Raw genomic sequence first — 19,456 nt, forward strand, 5'->3', positions numbered from 1 at the left:
GTTATTATATTTTCACTGAGAAATACATATTATAGAAGTAAAATTGCTTGTGAACACTTGCCTTATATGCGTCCTTATGACTTTAAAGAGCATAATGGTGATTTGGTGGAAAGAGATTGAGAGCAAGTGCTAAATTATTTAATATAACTACTGTTTGCATTGCTGGAGCCCTTAACCTTAAAAAATATAGACATTTTGGACATCAGAGCCCAAAGAAACAGAACAGAAAGTGTGTAAGCATGAAGACAGAGAGTGTGTGAGAAACCGAGATGGAGAAAGCAAATATATTCATTGTATTCAGCCCAGTTTCTCTTCTGCTAAATTGCATATTGCTTAAAAAGGAATTCATAGCTGTTTGCGATCTGACGGGCTTTGTGATTTTGACACCCAATTTAAAAGGTAAGATCTCAGAAGTCCAGTGTAAAAAAGTCCAGCACAGACCTGCTCTGGCATTCTGGAGGTGTGCTCGTTTGCCCTAAATCTTTCCTGCTTTATGCGATAAACATTTAAATCCTGCCAGAGATAAGCAGCAATGCCTGTCGTCCATACACTATTCATATTTACCTATTTAGGCTTCGTAAGATTAAATACGAATGCTGAAAGCCTCGAGCTTGCCATGCAAAAAACCAAAGGGTGAGAATTTCAGCTGTTGGGCAGCAATTTAAAGGAAACTGCATTCAATCACACTATGTAAATTCTGCTTTTCTCCATAACGTTTTTAGCAGGCGCTTTTGTCAGGTGAAAATTACACTGCCACAATCTCATCTCTCTTAATGTTGGGGTCACTGAGTGACGCATGGGAAATCCCTCCCAGCACATCCAATGTCTTCACACTAGAAGTGCTAATTAAAAATGTAAATCAGCACTAACACTTTAAAACTCAGAATTAACCCCATATTATCACACAAAAGCTGTATTAAACCCTAATGAGTTGTATATTTAGAGGTCTTTTCATATGATCTAATATCCTTTATATTGTCAAGCAAGGACGTTGTCTCAAACCCTAGTGAGTTTCCCACACTTTCACCATTTGATTTGATTGTTCAAATGCACCTATGATACTCTCTTACAATTACAGGCAGGTGAAACATTTCAATCCAGCATCCAAATGTGCCCATGTTGGCCAAAATTGTACACGATTGTGCCTATGAAACTTAGCATTTTTGGTCATTTAGAGATTATTCACATACAAAATTGTTTTGCATAACTGGCATGTTTGAATATTTGAGTGTAGCATTGATGCATAGGCAGCATTTTGGGGCATTGCAGGCATTGGTAAATGTGGCTGTGATACCTAGATAGTGTTTTGAACATCACACTAAAAATGCTGTCTATGTAGATAGCTCACTAGGTCTTGAGACAAATCTGAATCATTTTGAACCTTTTTGGCCATTGATAGGTAGGGAACACGCTAGGTTTTGAGGCCCAACTTCAAAATATCATACAGCACAGTTTAATTTTCCAGCAATGCATTAGAGACCCTGGCGCCACACTGGTGCGAGATGATCCTGTGGAATGTACCGTACGGTTCTGCGAGTTCTAGCGGTTCTCCAGTATCTGAGTATGTTTTCCTTGTATGGCAGAAGAGAAAAAAGGTAAAGCGTGCCTTAAGCAGAAGCAGATGGAGGCCTTGAGTTGATCAGGACTTGATTAGAGAGAGAAGAGGCAAAATAACACACATGCGCACGCGCGCACACACACAGCACCAGAAGGGAAATGCTTGTCCCAGCATAAAAATATCAAGGAATTATACTCATAAAGCTACAATCTTTTAATTTACTGCATCCCTAAATAACCAGCGGCCTTGAACAGACTGTACAGAGAAAATTCAGAGACTCATCATGTGCATCCAACACTGTAATGGGTGAACCTGACAGCTGTAAGGCATCGTACTAATGTTGTAGAAAGCTCGTAGATTGTGACCATGTCTAGTGGGAGGTCAGAGAGAAGAGAAATATGACGTGGAATTCCACAAAAGCCATTCCAAGCAACTGATAAATGCAGCAGGAAAAAAGCAGCACATTTTTGAGAAGCACTACACTCGCATCTCTGAAGGGATGCGTAAATCTGCCATCTGCTCTAGCTATGGTGCCTATAAAAAATAAAAAAAACAGGGACATAATGTTACCTTTGTCATTTCTCATAAAATAAGGGATTTTCTGGATGCTGCTGTAATTATGCAATACCACACAAGCAATTTATTTATTTATTTATTTATTTATTTGAATGGGACAATGCATACGAATGAACATAGCTTTTCAGCGACGTACATATGCCAAAGTTAGCCCCCAGGCTATTTTACATTTGTAGTCCCAAGTGAGGTCATCAACAATACCTAGTGACACAGCTAAACAACTAATTTAAACATGATTCGACTTAATTTAAAAAGACACTACAATTAACAACCACATATAAAAAAAATGCCGCAACTAGCAGACAGGGCATCTAATATGGCATACTCATATGACGAACACACACATATACACATACACAATAAAGTGCTACTCAAAGTGCATTAAGTGCATTATCAATTTCTTAAAGTGCTATTAGATGCTGCAAAGTGCTGGAAAATTGTGCTTCGTCTGTAGGCACAGGGGCTCAGAGAGTACCGACATTCACTACAACAACACAACTGACCTTATGGGAGTGATTACTTAAAGCTACAATATGTGCGATTTTTGTAATAAAATATCCAAAAATCACTTGCACAGTGTGATATATCTCCTGCAGTTGTGTACTTACAATATCCCAAAAGTTCCCAAACATTTTTAGTGTAAGAGAAATTCCAATTGTAAAAAATGGCTCATCCATGTTCACTTGTCGCCTGTCAATGACGTAATATCCACGTTGTCCCTGGTTTCCGCTCGTACTGCCATAGTATCCATGGCGACAGACGTGGACAACTGCGTTACGTCTAGCGGCACGCTCACGCTGTTGTTGTTTCGTTCAAACATTATGGACCATGGCAAGCAGACTTTGGGACAAAAGGAGAACTTAAACGAGGATCAATATCAGCGTGGCGTTTTTGAGATCCCGAGAGCTCCACGTCCGTGACAAACTTCGACTTGACAGACACCACTCTTGCATGTACTTTATTAGACAGGTGAGCAAATGTACATAAAACTAATCAATGTTATATAGCTCAACATGATGAAGTGTTAGAATATGATCAGTATGTTATTCTGATGTTGACCTAGCTTACTGCTAGTCTCATACAGACAAACTAACACATAGAATAACATTATGGGCCCTATCTTGCACCCAGCACAATTGACTTTATACACCGACCGACGCATGTATCATTCCTATTTTGCACCCGCGCAAAGCGCGCTTTTCCCTCCACAGAAGCACGTCGCTAAACTAGGGAATGAACTTGCGCTCCCTGGGCGGTTCAGCGCAAAAAAGGAGGCGTGTTCCGGCGCAAACGTTCCTTCATGCTATTTTGATGGTTTACATTTACATTTACATTTATGCATTTGGCAGACGCTTTTATCCACAAGCTTTTGTATCAGGTTATGTTGAAACAATATAGGCCAATATAATAGTAGAAGACAAGAAAATAATGAAATTACAAGTGGAAACGTATACAAATGTAAAGAAGTTATACAGTTGACAAAAACTGGCGTTAACAGAAAGGAAAAATGTTTAACCTATCTGCAGATGCAAATAGGGTTAGTAATAATAATAATAATCTTCTTTTTTTGTGTGTGTTTTTATCAAAATAAAGTTAACTTTGGCCACATGTATGTAGCCTTGTATTTAATGGAGAAAACAAATCATGGAAGTGTAAAATGAACGATGGTCAATGTCAAAGACGAGCACTATTTAAATAAATTATTGTTTTGCTTATGTTTTGCTTTTGGATGATCATTCATATTTTGTAAGTTGGAGATCACTGGCTGGTATGGGAAAAGAACAAACAAAACTCCATGCACTAGCCTCTTTGGACGCGTAGTATCCGACTTACATGTTCTGTAACGACAACTTTGTACACTAATTATAACGGTAATATTAATTGTGGTAAAAATATGATGTATTTGGGTTGTCAGTCATTTATCTGTCGTAAGGTCAATTATGGGTGCAGGTCAAAGCTATTTGCAAGTACACTGTAAAATCTATACAAAATCTCTTTTATTTAGTATGTCACTTTTGGCCAATCAAATTAGAGGACGAGAACTGACTATTGTATAATATGCTACATAGAAAGTGGACCGTGTCCGATACAACAGAGGCCAACATCTGGAGAACTGTGGGTTGGCGTACGCTGCTGAACATGACCAGGATCACCAGAAACACATGTAACTACTCGCATTCTCACAGCTCCGGCAGTAGTTTCTTTATTTAAACATAATTATGAATCTAACTGAAGCACATTTCAATGGCTTTTCAGAGAAGCACTTTTCACAATGCCTTCAGTCGCAAACAATTGCTCACTAAAAGTCCTTTCATATTTTGCAATAATAGGTTCGAAATTCTAACTGAATATACAGTAGCGATCCTTTACAGGGAAAAGTAATGCAAGATGATATGCACCCAGACACACAATGCCAATGTGATTACGGTTTCAGAAATCTCGAGCAAATAGTTTCCTTTATGCATTCAGCAACCTGAAGCTACATGGAATCAACCACCCAACAGGAGGAAATTAGATATAACACAACAATGCGTAATTTAGAAAACTATGTAATCAATTTCCCAGAGCTCTACTGATGGCAGACTGACAGTTAGCCATCCCCATCCTTTAGTGAGCCACTAAAATGACAAATGGAGGCAGAATTTTCAGTGAAAAATGGCTTGAAGTTTGGTCTTTTCTTCACTCAAAGCCATCATTACACTAATAAGATTTGGAATAAAATGCACCAGTTCTATGGGCTACTTCTATGATGCTTTTTTCACCCCCTGGTCACTATATAGGCCCATTTAATGGGCAAAAAGCAGCATGAACATTCTTTTAAACATCTCATTTTGTGTTTGGCCATACAGATTTAAAACAATGAGGGTGATTAAATACATTGAATACATTTTCAAGACTGAAAAAACATTATGCACAAAAAGCTCATGTACATTAGTAATTAATGAATATTGTAAATATAATAATGTTAAAATTCATTAACATGTTTTTTTTCCCCATAATCAAAATTCAAGAGAAAAAAAAATCTTAAATATTACTAAAGGTTTTAATTTCTTATATATTGCCTACACACACTACTATTCAAAAGATTTGGATCTGTATGATTTAAAAAATAATAATAATCATTTTTGAAAGAAGTCTCTTATGCGAAATATTATTACAATTTCAAATAATTATTTTCTATGTTAATATATTTGTAAGTATAATTTATTCATGTGATGTCAAAGCAGAATTTTCAGCATCATTACTCCAGTCTTCAGTGTCACATGATCCTTCAGAAATCATTCTAATATGCTGATTTGGAGCTCAAGAAACATTTATTATTATCAATGCTGAAAACGGTTGTGCTGCTTAATATTTTTGTGGAAACTATAATGCAATTTTTTCAATTCTTTGAGTATAAAAAAGAACAGCATTTTCTTCAAATACTTTTCTTTTAAATAAATGCCCACTGTCAAAAAATCTTACTGAAAAGTAGTGTATATATTATAATAATGAATGTGTTTTATTTTTTTATGTTTTTCAAAACAATTCAAGGGAGAAAAAAAAACATATTGATATGTATTCATAGTTAATATAGTAAATTTACACTGCCTTTTTTGTGAGAGGTATTTTATTACTGTGTTGTGTTTTATTTCTCTTTTCTTAGGAAATGTAATTTTGTTAGGCACTTTTTGTGGCCTACGCTCACCCCTGAAGTTCGGTTTTAAAACTCTAAAATAAAAAATATGATGCCGTTGTGATCCTGTTCGTCACGTTTCCTCTCTAGACAGGTCATAACACAAAGTAAATAGAAGACAAACCTCTGTCATGTCTAGTGTCAAGAGATATTATCTCTTCTCATAATGTGGCCTGAGGCTCCATAAGCTTGGGCTGTTCTGCTTTCTGTTCGTCACTTGATTGTGTTTGTTTCTTTGGTCAACACTGCCTCTGTAAGGCAGAACGGTGACGGCACTCCAAACACCCTCTAGAGGCAGGACTATCCTCTCACACACTCTCACCTGTATCAAGTGGGCCTCTCCGGGGTCAGAGATCAGCGACTCGTTCTGGACCGTGTTGAGCTGTGTAAGACTTCCGTCCGTCTTCCCCTCCTTCTCTTCTCCGTCATCATCATCAAGCTCATCCAAGCTCTGCAGAGAAAATTTCAGGCTCAGTCAGTTTAGTTTGTTCAGATTGTTTGGGATTTGTGGATTATTTTCACATGACGAGAGAGTCTAATTGTGTTCAACACACACACACACACACACACACACACACACACACACACACACACACAGGAAGTGTACCAAACAGCCTTTGTGGTATGAGTCTAGGGGATTTTTGGAAAGTGGAATGTCCCATTGCACACTAAGAACAGAAAGTTTTGCATATCTTAAAACAGACTTTAAAACATGTCAATAAACACGGTAATTTTGAGAATACTAACAATCTGAGCTATTTATGAATGATAACGCCCACCGCCATATGTGACAAAAGTGACGGAGAGAGAGAAACCGGTTTTCTGGCTGCAAGTAAAAACCAGTCTTTCCAGTTTACGAAGGAGGAGGAAGAGTGAAGGTGGAGCCCAGCACAGGACTAAGAGGCTAAAAATAGCCTTACAAAACTAAACTGGAATGTAATAATTTACACAAGCTTTCCGGCCAGCCGGTTTTATCAACACTTACTGGGGATGGGCCAAACTCTGAAACCTCTCATAGGCATTAGCATACACAAATGAATACACAAACTATGACTTAGACACACACTCATACACACACACTTTCCCACTCCCCAGGGATCAGTAAACACACTTCATCAGCCCCCGCTGCACCCTTAAAGAGGTCACTTCTGCACTCCGCTGCCCGTTAGCCAAAATCAGGCATTTCCCTGCCTAATGACAATCATTTATGTCAATTAAGACAGCTTAGAAACTTGAGGGCAAATTAGTGTCACAACAGTAAAATGACTATAAAGAGATTTTCAAAGGAACCCATTATTGTACAAATACTGTCTGTAACTATACAAACACTCACACCTTTTGAAAACAGTAAAAAAAAAGAAAATAGACCTATAAACACTGTAGAGATCATCTATTTAGGGTCTAGCTTGAAACTACCAGTTTATAGAGTTTTATTATCACTCAGGAAGCGTAGAAAGGCACTCATTTAAAGAGGTCATGTCAGAAGAAATACATTTGTTTATTTTCTTTTGGAAAAAGATTATTATTAACAATGTGCCTGGTCATTGAAAAAGGTCAATTTACATATTCTTAAAAGGTATAGCAGCAGAAAAAAAAGACCTATTTTATTCTAAGGGTCAGGAAGAGGTGAAAAGGTTATTCGACCATTCAATTCAATTATTCGAATTGAAATAAAATATAAATAAAACACAAAAATGTATATGAAATATAAAAACTGTAAAAAATTATTTAAAATAATATAAATATAAAAGTTTGTAATAATAATAATTATGAAGAACATTGCATAAGGCTGAACAGGGACACTGAGGGTCTGTGGCTCCATAGAAGAGAGTCTGGAGATCAAGTGGTGGAAAAACAGAGAAAACAAATGCTGCAAATTCCTTGCCCTTCCTGTTTATAAAGCAAATGAGAAACTAATTTCGCTTGACATAAACGTACATGTATTTACTCGAGTAAACAGGTTAGATCATTAAACCTTTAACCTCTGTGTGTTTGCCGTGAGGGAGAGGGGTTTCATTTAAAACACTCCATCTGTGCTCATCCTCTGCTTTATTAGGAATGCATGTGCAAGTGGAAATTTTGTCTCTCGCCTGCTGAAAAAAAAAAGATCCCCGATCTATCATGTTAATACCCCTTTCCTGGCAGAGGGAATGCACAACATGTCTGCCTCAGAACTGCAGCCTATCCCACCGTCTTAACTTTCAGACTACTTGCACTTTTTTTTTTTTTTTTTTTTGTGGATGGAAAAGAGAGGAGCCCTAAATTTAATCAGACAGCCAAAGCTGATCTACATGAAACTATGTATAATGTATATTTCCTCAAATATATCATAGGATCTTTTACATTCCTAGTGACTCAACAATATGCACAATTACGAGAGATTGTGCTTTGCTTCTTTATAAAATGGTTTAATATAAGACAAATAATAATATGATTTTCAAGTTGAGATCATCTACATTCTAGTGAACAAAAAAAAAAAAATGGACTTAGAAAATATGTACATTTAAAATGTACAATACTTCCCTTTTTGGGAAAACAATCTAAAATTAATAATGTCTCATCTTATGTATTTTAGCTCCACTGGAACACTGTATTGACCAATCAACATCAAGAAACATAATGCATTTTTATAACTTGCATATTATACACTACCTTTCTGCATATTATTTAGCCTAATCCACTTAATTCATTACGTTTTGTGCATGATGATTACATTTTGGAACTCTCTTTAAAATATTCAACAAGAAAAGTGAGAAAATCTTATAAAGCTCTGTGTGTGTGTTTGTGTGTTTTGACTGGTGTTATATTCAGGCCAGTTATGCAGTAGATTAATGGAGAGTCGAGCTGAGGGGCTCTGGATGCTCTTCCCTCCTGATGTCCTCGGCAGACTGGATTTAATGACTGTGGATTAATCAAGTATTGCATGCCCTGGCTACACAGGTTCATTAGGATGATGTATTACACCCATGGAAGGTGAAAAGTGTGTGTTTGAGTGTGTGCGCGACGAAGTCAGCTGTCCTTTAATCATCACAAATCCACAGTCTCGTGGTGTGACTTAATGACTTAACCCAAAATCCCAAGATTATTCCGGGCACAGCTAAAAGCCATTTTATTTCATAAGCGCATACATTAGAATAAAATTTGGAGGGCTGTGGAGACATATTTGGTTTAAGTGTCAAACAGAGTTATGAGTATTAGTATTTCCTTCCACATTAATACAACACAAACCGATATGGGAAGTGATAATGGTGATTCCTTGATAGCCACTCTGTTTCAACCTGAGGCACCTCATAAGTACAATCATAAGATTTGAAGAAGTCATTTCTTTCAAAAAACAACAACAACAACAACGTATTGACTGCAAACCTTTGGACGGTAGCATATATAGATATAGCTTTCGCATCAGGAGCATGCTTACAATGCCAAATGCTGCCTACTGAGGCCAAAAGATCCACCTGCAAATGTTGCGCAAGTATTTGAATGAGATTTGTGATGGCAACCTTGCCTATCTCTCTCCTGCACCGGACAAGAGATTAACCTCACCTGGTGAACACATTTTAACGGCTTAGTCGAGTGCTCAAAATTGTGCACGCACGCACAACTGCCTGGGAAAATAGGAGGACACGTTCCCTGGTTATTAAATGTAATCATAAATAATTTTCTGCCGGCCCAGCAGCCATGGGCAGCACAGCTCACCATATTTTTACATATTATAAACACAAAAGCATGTGAGTTTCTCATTGAACTGAAGTGTCTGTGCAGGTTGTCTGTTCCCCAAAGAAATAGTTATTTTCATTTCATTTTAACACAGAGATTGTAGGGAAAGAGGTGTGAAACATTTAGATTGGGGACTTTTGCTACACTTTGATTTGAAGGCACAAGGCGAAACTTTAACATATCAATTCCGGCGGCTTACGAAAGCTGAAAAATTCTGCCTCCGCAGGGAGCGTACGGAGGTAGGAAGGCAATAATGCACGTCCAAATCCAATGATCGTGTTACATCCTGTCTACTGAGATACCTTCATCTGATCGTTTTTGAAGGCAGCACAGATGTGTCCATTGCTGCCTATATATCCCACTATTCCTCTGCTTGTGTTTCAGTGACGGTTGAACTGAAGGACAAAAATGACATCTAAAAGTTGTGTCTGGTAGTCAGTTTGTGTGTAAATGTAGGGTTTTTTGCCCAATTTTTTCAACTTTTCCCTTAATTTCTAGCAAGAAATTAGTAAGGTAATGAAATAATCGCTTGGTTATCATCAAAGCTCTCTTTAATGTGTAGCAGTTATGCTGGAAGAGGAAGTGTGTCCAAAATTGGGAGGTACCTTAGAAAGTCAATGGCTAATAGGACAACAAGGCACCTGCCTAAAGCTTTTGGACACAGCCGATGTGTTTAAGATAAACATATTTAAAATATATTTAAAGTAATAGCTCATCCGATAATTAAGATTCCATCATCATATATTTTAATGTTGTTCCAAACCCACTTTTTTAGCCTGTTTGTCACACAAAACTATTCATGGCTTTAGAGAACAATAAACCTCTCAAGTCATAAAGAATTTTTATACAGATTTTTTGTCTTTCTGTCTGTCCTACTTCTTTTATATTTATTAGGCATTTTTTAAACACAAGCAGAACAAATGTTATGCAAACCCTTCTTAAATATGTCTGCAATCAGTTCAATTGGACAATAGACCTTATTCACAGCAGTGCCATCTTTTTTTTTTATATATATATAATTATGTTTATTGAATTTTTCTTATACAAATATAACAAGACATCAACCCCCACCATGTATCTCTTCAATGGGCTGTACTGTTATTTAATGTGTTTTTGGATTGTTCTGCTCATGAAACACTGGAATATCTTTCCAAGAAATTTCAATTGACAAAAAACTCCCGACAATATAAGCTGTGGAAAATTGTAAATTGAAAATCTAGGAGCTTTATACAGCTTTTTACAGTGGATGCCATTGGAAACACGGCAAGACTATCCCTCACAGCCTCACTTTCTTACCTGTAATGGCGCTGCTCTGAAAAAGGTCTATTAACGCATGAACTGAACTGAACTTGAACAGAAATTGTTTGTTTCTATGAAAAAGACCAGCGTAAACAAATATGCACTGTCTAGAATTGTATGTTTTCTGTTTTTGTTCATTTCTGGCTGAACTATTCCATTAAGCTTCTATGAATGAACATCTTCATTAGAGGTACTTAGAGTTTAGGATATTTTTAAAGCTGCTGAAGACCTCAGCCTCTGTAAGTTTTTGCCAAGACATTTTGTTTCAACAAGTCACCACAAAGACAAATCTTCACCTCATGACTTGCGTGTGGCCAAACCGCACAGTGTGTTCTCAGACAGTAAGAGCATTCCATCCAACAGCGATTCAAGCATGTATAACCAGACCCACATTTGATAACACACACGGCAGGATTGACTCCATCAGTCAGACTTAAAAATAATAAAAACAATAGGAGGACACAGTCAGGACATCAGACTTAATCCACTGCTTGGTCCATGCCAGTTCTGAGGGAGCCGACAAGCTGTTTTTGAACATTCCAGGAGAGTTGCTTTTAGTGCAACCACAACGGTCCGCAGGGTGTATTATGAGGTTTTGAAGGAATGTTTGTGAGAGCTTAGAAAGCATTCACAGCTTTGCACCGTCTCTCCTAAAATGGTAGCCTTTTTTTCCTGAAACAACATACTTCCAGCAAAACACTGAAGCCTTTCCTGGTTAGTCCATAAATCTTGTTTCTGAGAGAATTGTGAGCAGATTTGCAGTCTGTAAAGTTATTTCCGTCTAGCCACCTCTATGTTTAGTGTGTGTCATTAAATCACACATTTATTTCACATACAGTCCCAGTACGTTAGGTCTGAAGACATGAATTAAAGGGTTAGTTCTCCAAAGCACAAAAAATATAAATAATTTACTCATCCTTGTGTAATTTCAAATGTGATTTTTTTTTTTTTTTTTTTTTTTGGAACAAGAAGTGTTTTTATGTTCATACAATGTAGGTCAGTGGGGTCCCCAGTGTTGTTTCGGACCCCATTAACTTCAAAACATAATGCAAAATATGTTTGCATTGTTTTTAATGTTCATGTTCCAAAGAACAGAAAAAAGTCTTTGGATCAACATAAGGTTGAGTAAATGACGACAATAAGAGAATTTTATTGGAGAATAAAAAAAGAAATAAAACAATTGAGTATACAGATGGTATTCCAAAATAACCTTTCAGGACTTAATCTAAAAAAGGTTATCAATGCCACCAAAATCTACAATTTGCAGTCTGTTCAATAGGGAATCACATAAAAACAAGGGTTCGCACTTTCAGGGAACTTGTAAATGGTTTTTTTATTGAGGTTATATTGGCTGCATAAAAACAAACATATCATCTAAGGCAATTTCAGAGTTACAGTTCTCTCTGCTGTCCGTCCGGTTATTCAAAGAGTGGGCATTTTGTGGTTATTCAAAGAGTGGGCACAGCCCATCCACAGACTGATGCAATAATTTGAAAGCCTGAACTGAATTTCAAGACTCTAGCTTCAAAACGTTACATGGACGTGGTAGCCTAAATTCAACTCAAGTCACTCAAAAGGAGACAATAAGTAATCTGATTTTATCACTGTGACTCTACATTTTAATTTAATATATATATATATATATATATATATATATATATATATATATATATATATATATATATATATATATATATATATATATCATGTCAAACTTCAGAAATGTCCTATCATTTGTACAATCTGATCCAGATTGTGATGTGACACACAAAAGGTTATTTTAAAACAATTTATTTTGCTGTCTAACCTTTAAAGTAGTAGATCATCCAAAAATTATTAAGCAAAGGAGCTCAAAAAGAGTTTAGCAGAATGTCCAATGTTCTTTTGCACACAATGAAAGCAAATGGTGACCACAACTGTTCTCGGACCCAATCCACTTGCATTATAATGGAAAAGAGCAGCTTGGACAATATTCTAAATACCTCCTGTTATGTTCATCAGAAGAAAGAATGTCATGCAGATATGGAACAACAAGAGGTTGAGTCAATGATTTAATTCTGGTCTTTAAGGCTTTAACATCTTTTTTAAACATCAGAAAACCGCTTTGCAGCAGCCAATAAAAATAATGCAAAATATTATGAAAGCAGGAAATTCGCTGATCACAAGCTCTACTCAGTAATTTTCCAGTCATACGGAGAATTGGCTAATTACATGCCTCCATTTCCTCATGCCTAATGGCTGCTTGATATTTTGCTATATTTGTCACATAGAAGATGCACATTACATGGATGATGAAACAACCAGGGCTCTGAAGTAAACCTGAGACTCATGCATGCAACAGAATATTCAGTGAACTAAAAAGCCACGGAAGGCTCAGAATTGCTGTGACAAAGCGTTTAACTACATATCACATTTATTTACGATCAAGAATAAACAACTGCTTGAACAAACACAGCTCAAATGCTCATTATCATTACGAAGTAAGAGTCTCCATGACTGTTGGAAGCAGTAGATATCATTGCAAATTCCTTACAGCACCCTTCCCACGACTTTAAGTGCATAGTTATGGTCAACGACAGCTCATTCTGAATCAGCTGGTTTCTCGACCCTCCTCTGGGACTAAAAGAGGGCATTTGGTGTTAAATAACCCTTGTAGGGACTACTGACCAGATGAGACTGACTATCTTGCAATATTTATCCAGACACAAGTTCTCCTGATGTGGGGGTAAACAAAGCAAGACTGCATTTCCATTACCAACTTCGCTGTTTATTCTCTCCCGTGTTTGACTAGGGAGGAGAGTGTTCAGTCACTACAAACAGAATAGAGCTCCAACAGTGTTCAGTCTCTGAAATATGTGTCTTGAAGCAGTATGAAAGACTACTTAAAAGCAGGGATATTTTGTGTAGTTTATGGGCATCTAATTCAATGCTCTGATTAATAAGCCAATGAATAGCTTTAAAGCAAAATAAGTTTAACATCTGCTTTTCCATATTGCAGCAACAAAAAAAAAAAGATCAATATCTTCAACCAGTGAACTGAAGCCAAGGTAGGAAGGATGGTGGTAGGTAGTGGTTCAACAGATCACAAAACTCACGGTTCAGATCATATTACGGTTTGAGTCTTGGTGAGAACTCAAGATAGAGAACGGAACTATTTTACGAGGTGGCCTTTTTGAATTAATTTGTATGATTTGATTTGTATGATTTGATTCGCACAAAAATGTAAGATTTTTAGAAAAAAACAAACAAGAAGGCCCACCCCTGGGCAAGCTGTGCAGGGTTTATGCTAGCAACAGGAAGGAGAACTGCTGTTTAGTCGATCGCCATGACCTCTTATCTTCGTTTCACCCTTTAGATGACAAATACTCTTTGCCACTGTGTTATGGTTTCAGGCTTTTCATTTCCAGTTCTTGAGTTCTAAACAGGTCTTCTCTTCTGGTTTCAGTAGCTGCCAGTAGTTCTGCTTCACACTGAGCACAGCAGCATGTTCTTCCTCCATAAGCACACACTTCAGTCACGCTCAGAGACCAGACCTCGCTGCAGTGAGAGGGCAGAGTACATGCTAGCAGTGAGTCATCTAGCCCCCTCTTGTCCTCCACATTCTTTCAATTACTTTCCCTCCCCTCCCTTTTTTGGAAATTTTTTCCTGTTCCTTCACTTGGTCTATTCTCTTCTTGAGTCTAATGAGCCTGACACTCAGCAGGTTTAGAGAACTGCTGACTCATGGTCCAACGGCGACCTGATAAGTGATAGGACGGGTGAACATGTAATCCTATGATTTAATGGGCTATTGAGAGCCCAGAGAGAGTTAACCACTTTTTGTATTCATGCTAGTTTCATATGATTTTGAAAAAGTTTTGTACCATTTTCAATAGAAGTTCAAGAGAAAACTTTAAAAACGTAATGCAGCGTAACCACCAAACACATTTTCCATACATCTTGAATACATGCGAGTATTCAATCATCCTAGTCACTTAAAAAAAAAACATTTGCCGCACTGACCTTGACGCACAGTAATGAGTGTCTGTAGGGATTCAAAAATACCGCAAAAACATTAATATTGAAAAAATATTTTCTATTTTAATATTTTTTTATTTTAATTTATTGCTGTGATGGCAAGCTGAAGCCATTCTTCTGTCTTCTCTCACATTATCCTTCAGAAATCATTCTAATATGCTGATTTGGTGCTTAAGAAACATTTACTTTCTTTGAACCATAACTTTGAACCATAACTTTTCAACAGTAGTGCAAGAATTTGCTAAGTTGTCTTTAACTTTGTTTTAGATCATAGTCCCTTAAAAGCCTGTCTAAAACTTCCTTTGCAAGTACCTTTATTCACACAAAAATCTGCCAATTTACTTACTGACTGACTGACTGACTGACTGGGAGGCAATGTAGCAAGTATTCAGACACTTCCTAAATGGGATCTAATGTCAACCTGACCTACCCTGCTAAATGCACATCAAGCTACACAATAACACTGATGGCAAACACAAGTGTGTCTCATTCAGCCTGCCGAGTTGCTTGTAGTGTTCTTGGTCTTGGCTTTACTGCTTTCCCAGAAATCCAGAGAAAATCCCAACCCATCAGGCTGAACAGTAGGTCATTGTGTCAGTAGTGGCTTGCGATGACAAAGGCCCAACAATGAGGTAGAGATGTCTTGGCAGGGACACCAAAGCCAGTAAGACCTTACGATGCTTAAGGAAGAGAAAACCATCTGTTCACGCTTTCATTGATTGAGTTTATCTCACCGAAAGAGACATCCATTCCCGGAGCCAATTGCATTCAGGCTCGTCTCCTTTGTGAAGCGCTCACAGGTTTCTTGGCTGCTGGTGCTGGGTTTCTTGGCTTTGGAACGCGGGTGTATTCAGAGAAGCTCAGCGCTGGGACTGTTCGGGTTTCATAGAGCTATCAAAAGAGTCACAGAAACCCTGCGATGCTGCAGCCGGTTACTGTGGGAGAATGAGCGGTTACCTTGCACTGCAAGCAGTGTTGAGTTAGAGTGTCCGGCTTTCAGCCTTACAATGCCCATTTTGTCAACTACATAACTCACATCTGACACCAAAAAAAGCTGTATATATACAACACTTTCTTATGCTTACAAAGGATTAATGGGATATTTGACAAAGATGATGCCAAAAATGTTGTAACAAGTCTGGATGGCAAACTTGAGGGTTTGAAGGTTTGGAATTTTTGGTCACACAGTGTCAGGTCTATCACCCTTCTTTCTACGCTCGGTTGAGGAATGTACAATTCAGAAATGATAATTTCAGAGCATAAACCACTTTCTAACTGGGCAGACAAGGTGTTAAAGCAGCCACATTCCTCTGGCAACAAACTGAGACATCCTGCTCTGAAATATGACGTTAATCTATTCCAGTACAGAGCATTTCATTACCCCTGAACAACAGAAGGCTGCAATCAAATTTTGTTATGTAACTTCAAACCCCGGGATAAACGATTTCCAATGTTTTTTGATTTGACAAAGTTTAAACATTAAACTAAACTTTTTTTCATTTGCAGGCCACCCTCGAGCTTGCAAATGGATCTGACTGGCACAAATTCCATGTGCCTTTAGTTTGTTTGATTTAGTATCACTATACTATGCAAGCTGATAAACAAGGTTGGAATTTTGAAACCAAGAATAAAATTTCAGTAGCTTCTCAACTTTTTTAATTAGAGAAAATCTACTGAGTGCACCTTTAATTGAGGTGCTTTCACTCATGTATTTTGGACATATCCCAAACCCTGTGTGTGCATAGTACAGCCATTGTCTTGAGACCCATGTCACTGTGATTGACAGTCCATACAATAACAAAGCCCTCATGCACATCCAGCTCACCCTTTCTCTTTTCATTTCCTCTTTACTTCTGGAATCTGAAGAATAACAGAAGCTGAGAATCCAGGAACATACAGCAGAGAGAAAACAAAGAGCTTTCAAATCAAAAGGCCAGATTAGCTTTGATGTTTATTTATTTAAGAAGCAACCCAAAGCCTCAAATTCCTTCAAGCTAGCTAATGAAAGGAGAACAGAGCAGAACTCAATCCCACTTTGGGATTTGATGGATTACAGGCCCAAGAGCAGCATGGTGACCTAAAGCTCCTTCGGGAATCAGAGGGGTGCATGTAACATCACCAACACTGAGTATGCTTTGGCTCTTCATGTGCTTGTCGTGGACTGGTTGGGAAAGAGGAGCAGTAGACGCTACAAAAATATATCATGTTTCCTCTCCCAGCAACCAGAAATGATAGTTTGCTGCAGAGTTTACATCTGTGTGGTGAGGAGTCAACCGCTTGCAGGGACGACAGTGGGCTGAGGAGAGCAGCCAAACCGTGTAGTCTACGAAACCTCTGCCGATGAGAGTACACAGTAGCGTTGCAGACATCAGACCGTGGTGGTGGGGCTGGGGGAACGCCAATATGAGCGTTTGGATTTTGGATTTGTGAGGCCTGTTATTGCAGAACCGCTGGCAAGTAGCTCTGAAACAGATTGTACGGCAATGAAACGCCATTGACCTCTCGCGGAGCTTAAACCTGAAATGCAGAAATGATAAAACCAGCAAAAACCACCCTCGGACCTCACAGGAACATTATATCCAGACAAATTATCTCTGGGAAACAAATTACCTTTACTGATTCCTAAAAGAAATGCATGTAATGTGACTAAGAGATGATAATCAGAGGGTTTGGATTTCCAGACTGAGCCACCAAGCAAAAAGCATTCTGCAATATTACTGCAAAAAAAAATTCAGTTGTACTCAACATTGTGGATGCGTCCTACTTTCTCAGGGCAATGAAACATTTATGAAGCTAGCTTTCAGTAGGGTGGCAACTAAAGTAACAATTTAGAAGATTTTCAAGAATTTTAAGTCATCAAAAAAAAATTTCCAAATGTGTTCAGCATACGTAATCAATCATAATTTTTAAAGCCACAAGAAACTACACACTTATGTTTCATATAAAGTGCTTTGGATATCTTGAGACATACACTCATTCCGTCATTTTTCAAATCGCTTTCTCTGTAAAATAACATCACTAATGAAGATTATGTGAACCACAGCACAAATCCACCAATTTTAAATTGCTTTTATTGCACCGGTGTGTAGATTTAACTCACAAAATTACATTACTCATGATTAGGTTATATTTATATATATATATATATATATATATATATAAAAATCAGTTTTGTAAGATTTTGTTTGTTATATTATTTTATTTTTCTTGAGCCAAAGTTAGTTGTTAAACTATAACAAACACAAACGAGCGACTCAGAAGGCTGTTCCAAGGCAGCTGGGTCCTCGGCGGACCCTATTCGGTGGCCCCACTGAGGGATGTAATGAGCAAAAAGAAAGTGTTCCTTCAATCCACAGGCGCACGATATAACAACCTCAAAGAGATGAAATAAGTGGCAAATCAAGAGATAGAGAGTACTTTGATTTACGCCATGCGGACTCTCTTCATTACCTAAATAAATGTGTAAGACAAGATTCAATACTGGAGGCAGACGAGCATGCAGCTAAGAAACTGATTAGTGTTTAAAAGAGAAACTGGTTTAAAAGTCTGTTCAAAACAGAAGTTAATCGCTTCAGCTTGTTAGAGAATAATAGCGCCTAATTAAATTCATATTACTCTGCAGATATTAAAAGCTATTTGATGGCTTTAAACCTATTTGCTTACAGCAAGAGGATTCAGAACGGTAGAATCCCTTTGCAGTGATGCTTTAAAGCGTATGAAATGCATTGCTCCCAGATCAAAGCTTTAAACGGTCCCTTCTTTCAACCAGTGAGGCTTGCAAATAAATTTTCAGAATGTGGCACATAAATATGCATAATTAATAATAGAATCCCAAATAATTTCAGCGGCAAAGCAAATTGGATACTCATTGTCATTTATTGGAAAAAGACAGAAAGGCCTACTATAACTCTATGGTTAAGAGATGCTTTACAATGGAAAAGATAACCTATATTCTTAAGGGTAAAGAAGACAAATTTAAGAGGGTCTGGAGTCCCTTTTTATTTATTGAACATGGGGATATTAACAATATAAAAGAGGAGGAACAAAATGCTTAATTAGGTACTATATTCATATGAAAATATATTTTAATGTGCACTATAGTAACCCTAATTTATTGCTTATATTAGTGGTTATTATTGACTGCAATGTATTGTTAACTCTGACTCCCAAAGAACATACTGTATTACCCAATGTTGGTTTGCGCTATTGCGCTTTTCATGTAATATGAGCCCTGGTGTTTGTTTGCTTTTGTAATTTAATTTAAAAAAACTAATTGGATGCCCATCTTTATTGAAATCATCAGTAACTGGTGGGCTGATGGGTGCCAGTGTTCTTCTCTTTCTCCAAAACAGGCTGTAAATCACCAGATATTCAAATCCTGTTTACACTTGTACAGTCTCTTCAAAGTTCTACATTAGACACTGTAAATCCGGAGAAGCTATCCAATAGATTTCATATCTGGATATGGGAAAATAAGAATTAAACCGTTAATTCCCAGGATATAAGCATTGAAAGCTTTTGAAACCAGGTGTGGGTTGTCTTGTGAAACATAAGCATGCTGTCAGCCGTGATACGGCTCTGAAAAAACACAGTCTGTGAGTCACCACCCATCG

General features: G+C 37.5%; 1 protein-coding gene across 2 annotated transcripts in view; it reads right to left on the minus strand.

Annotated features, from left to right (window-relative positions):
- pawr (PRKC, apoptosis, WT1, regulator) overlaps positions 1-19,456 on the minus strand; it is a 64,618-nt gene that overhangs the window by 16,075 nt on the left and 29,087 nt on the right. For both annotated transcript variants that reach the window (XM_082168319.1, XM_082168320.1), the window contains exon 2: positions 6,133-6,261. In XM_082168319.1, coding sequence (XP_082024445.1) covers positions 6,133-6,261 — 129 coding nt within the window. The remainder of the gene's footprint in view (positions 1-6,132; positions 6,262-19,456) is intronic.

This window comes from Leuciscus leuciscus, assembly GCF_965113295.1.
Source record: "Leuciscus leuciscus genome assembly, chromosome: 4".
Lineage (NCBI taxonomy): Eukaryota > Metazoa > Chordata > Actinopteri > Cypriniformes > Leuciscidae > Leuciscus > Leuciscus leuciscus.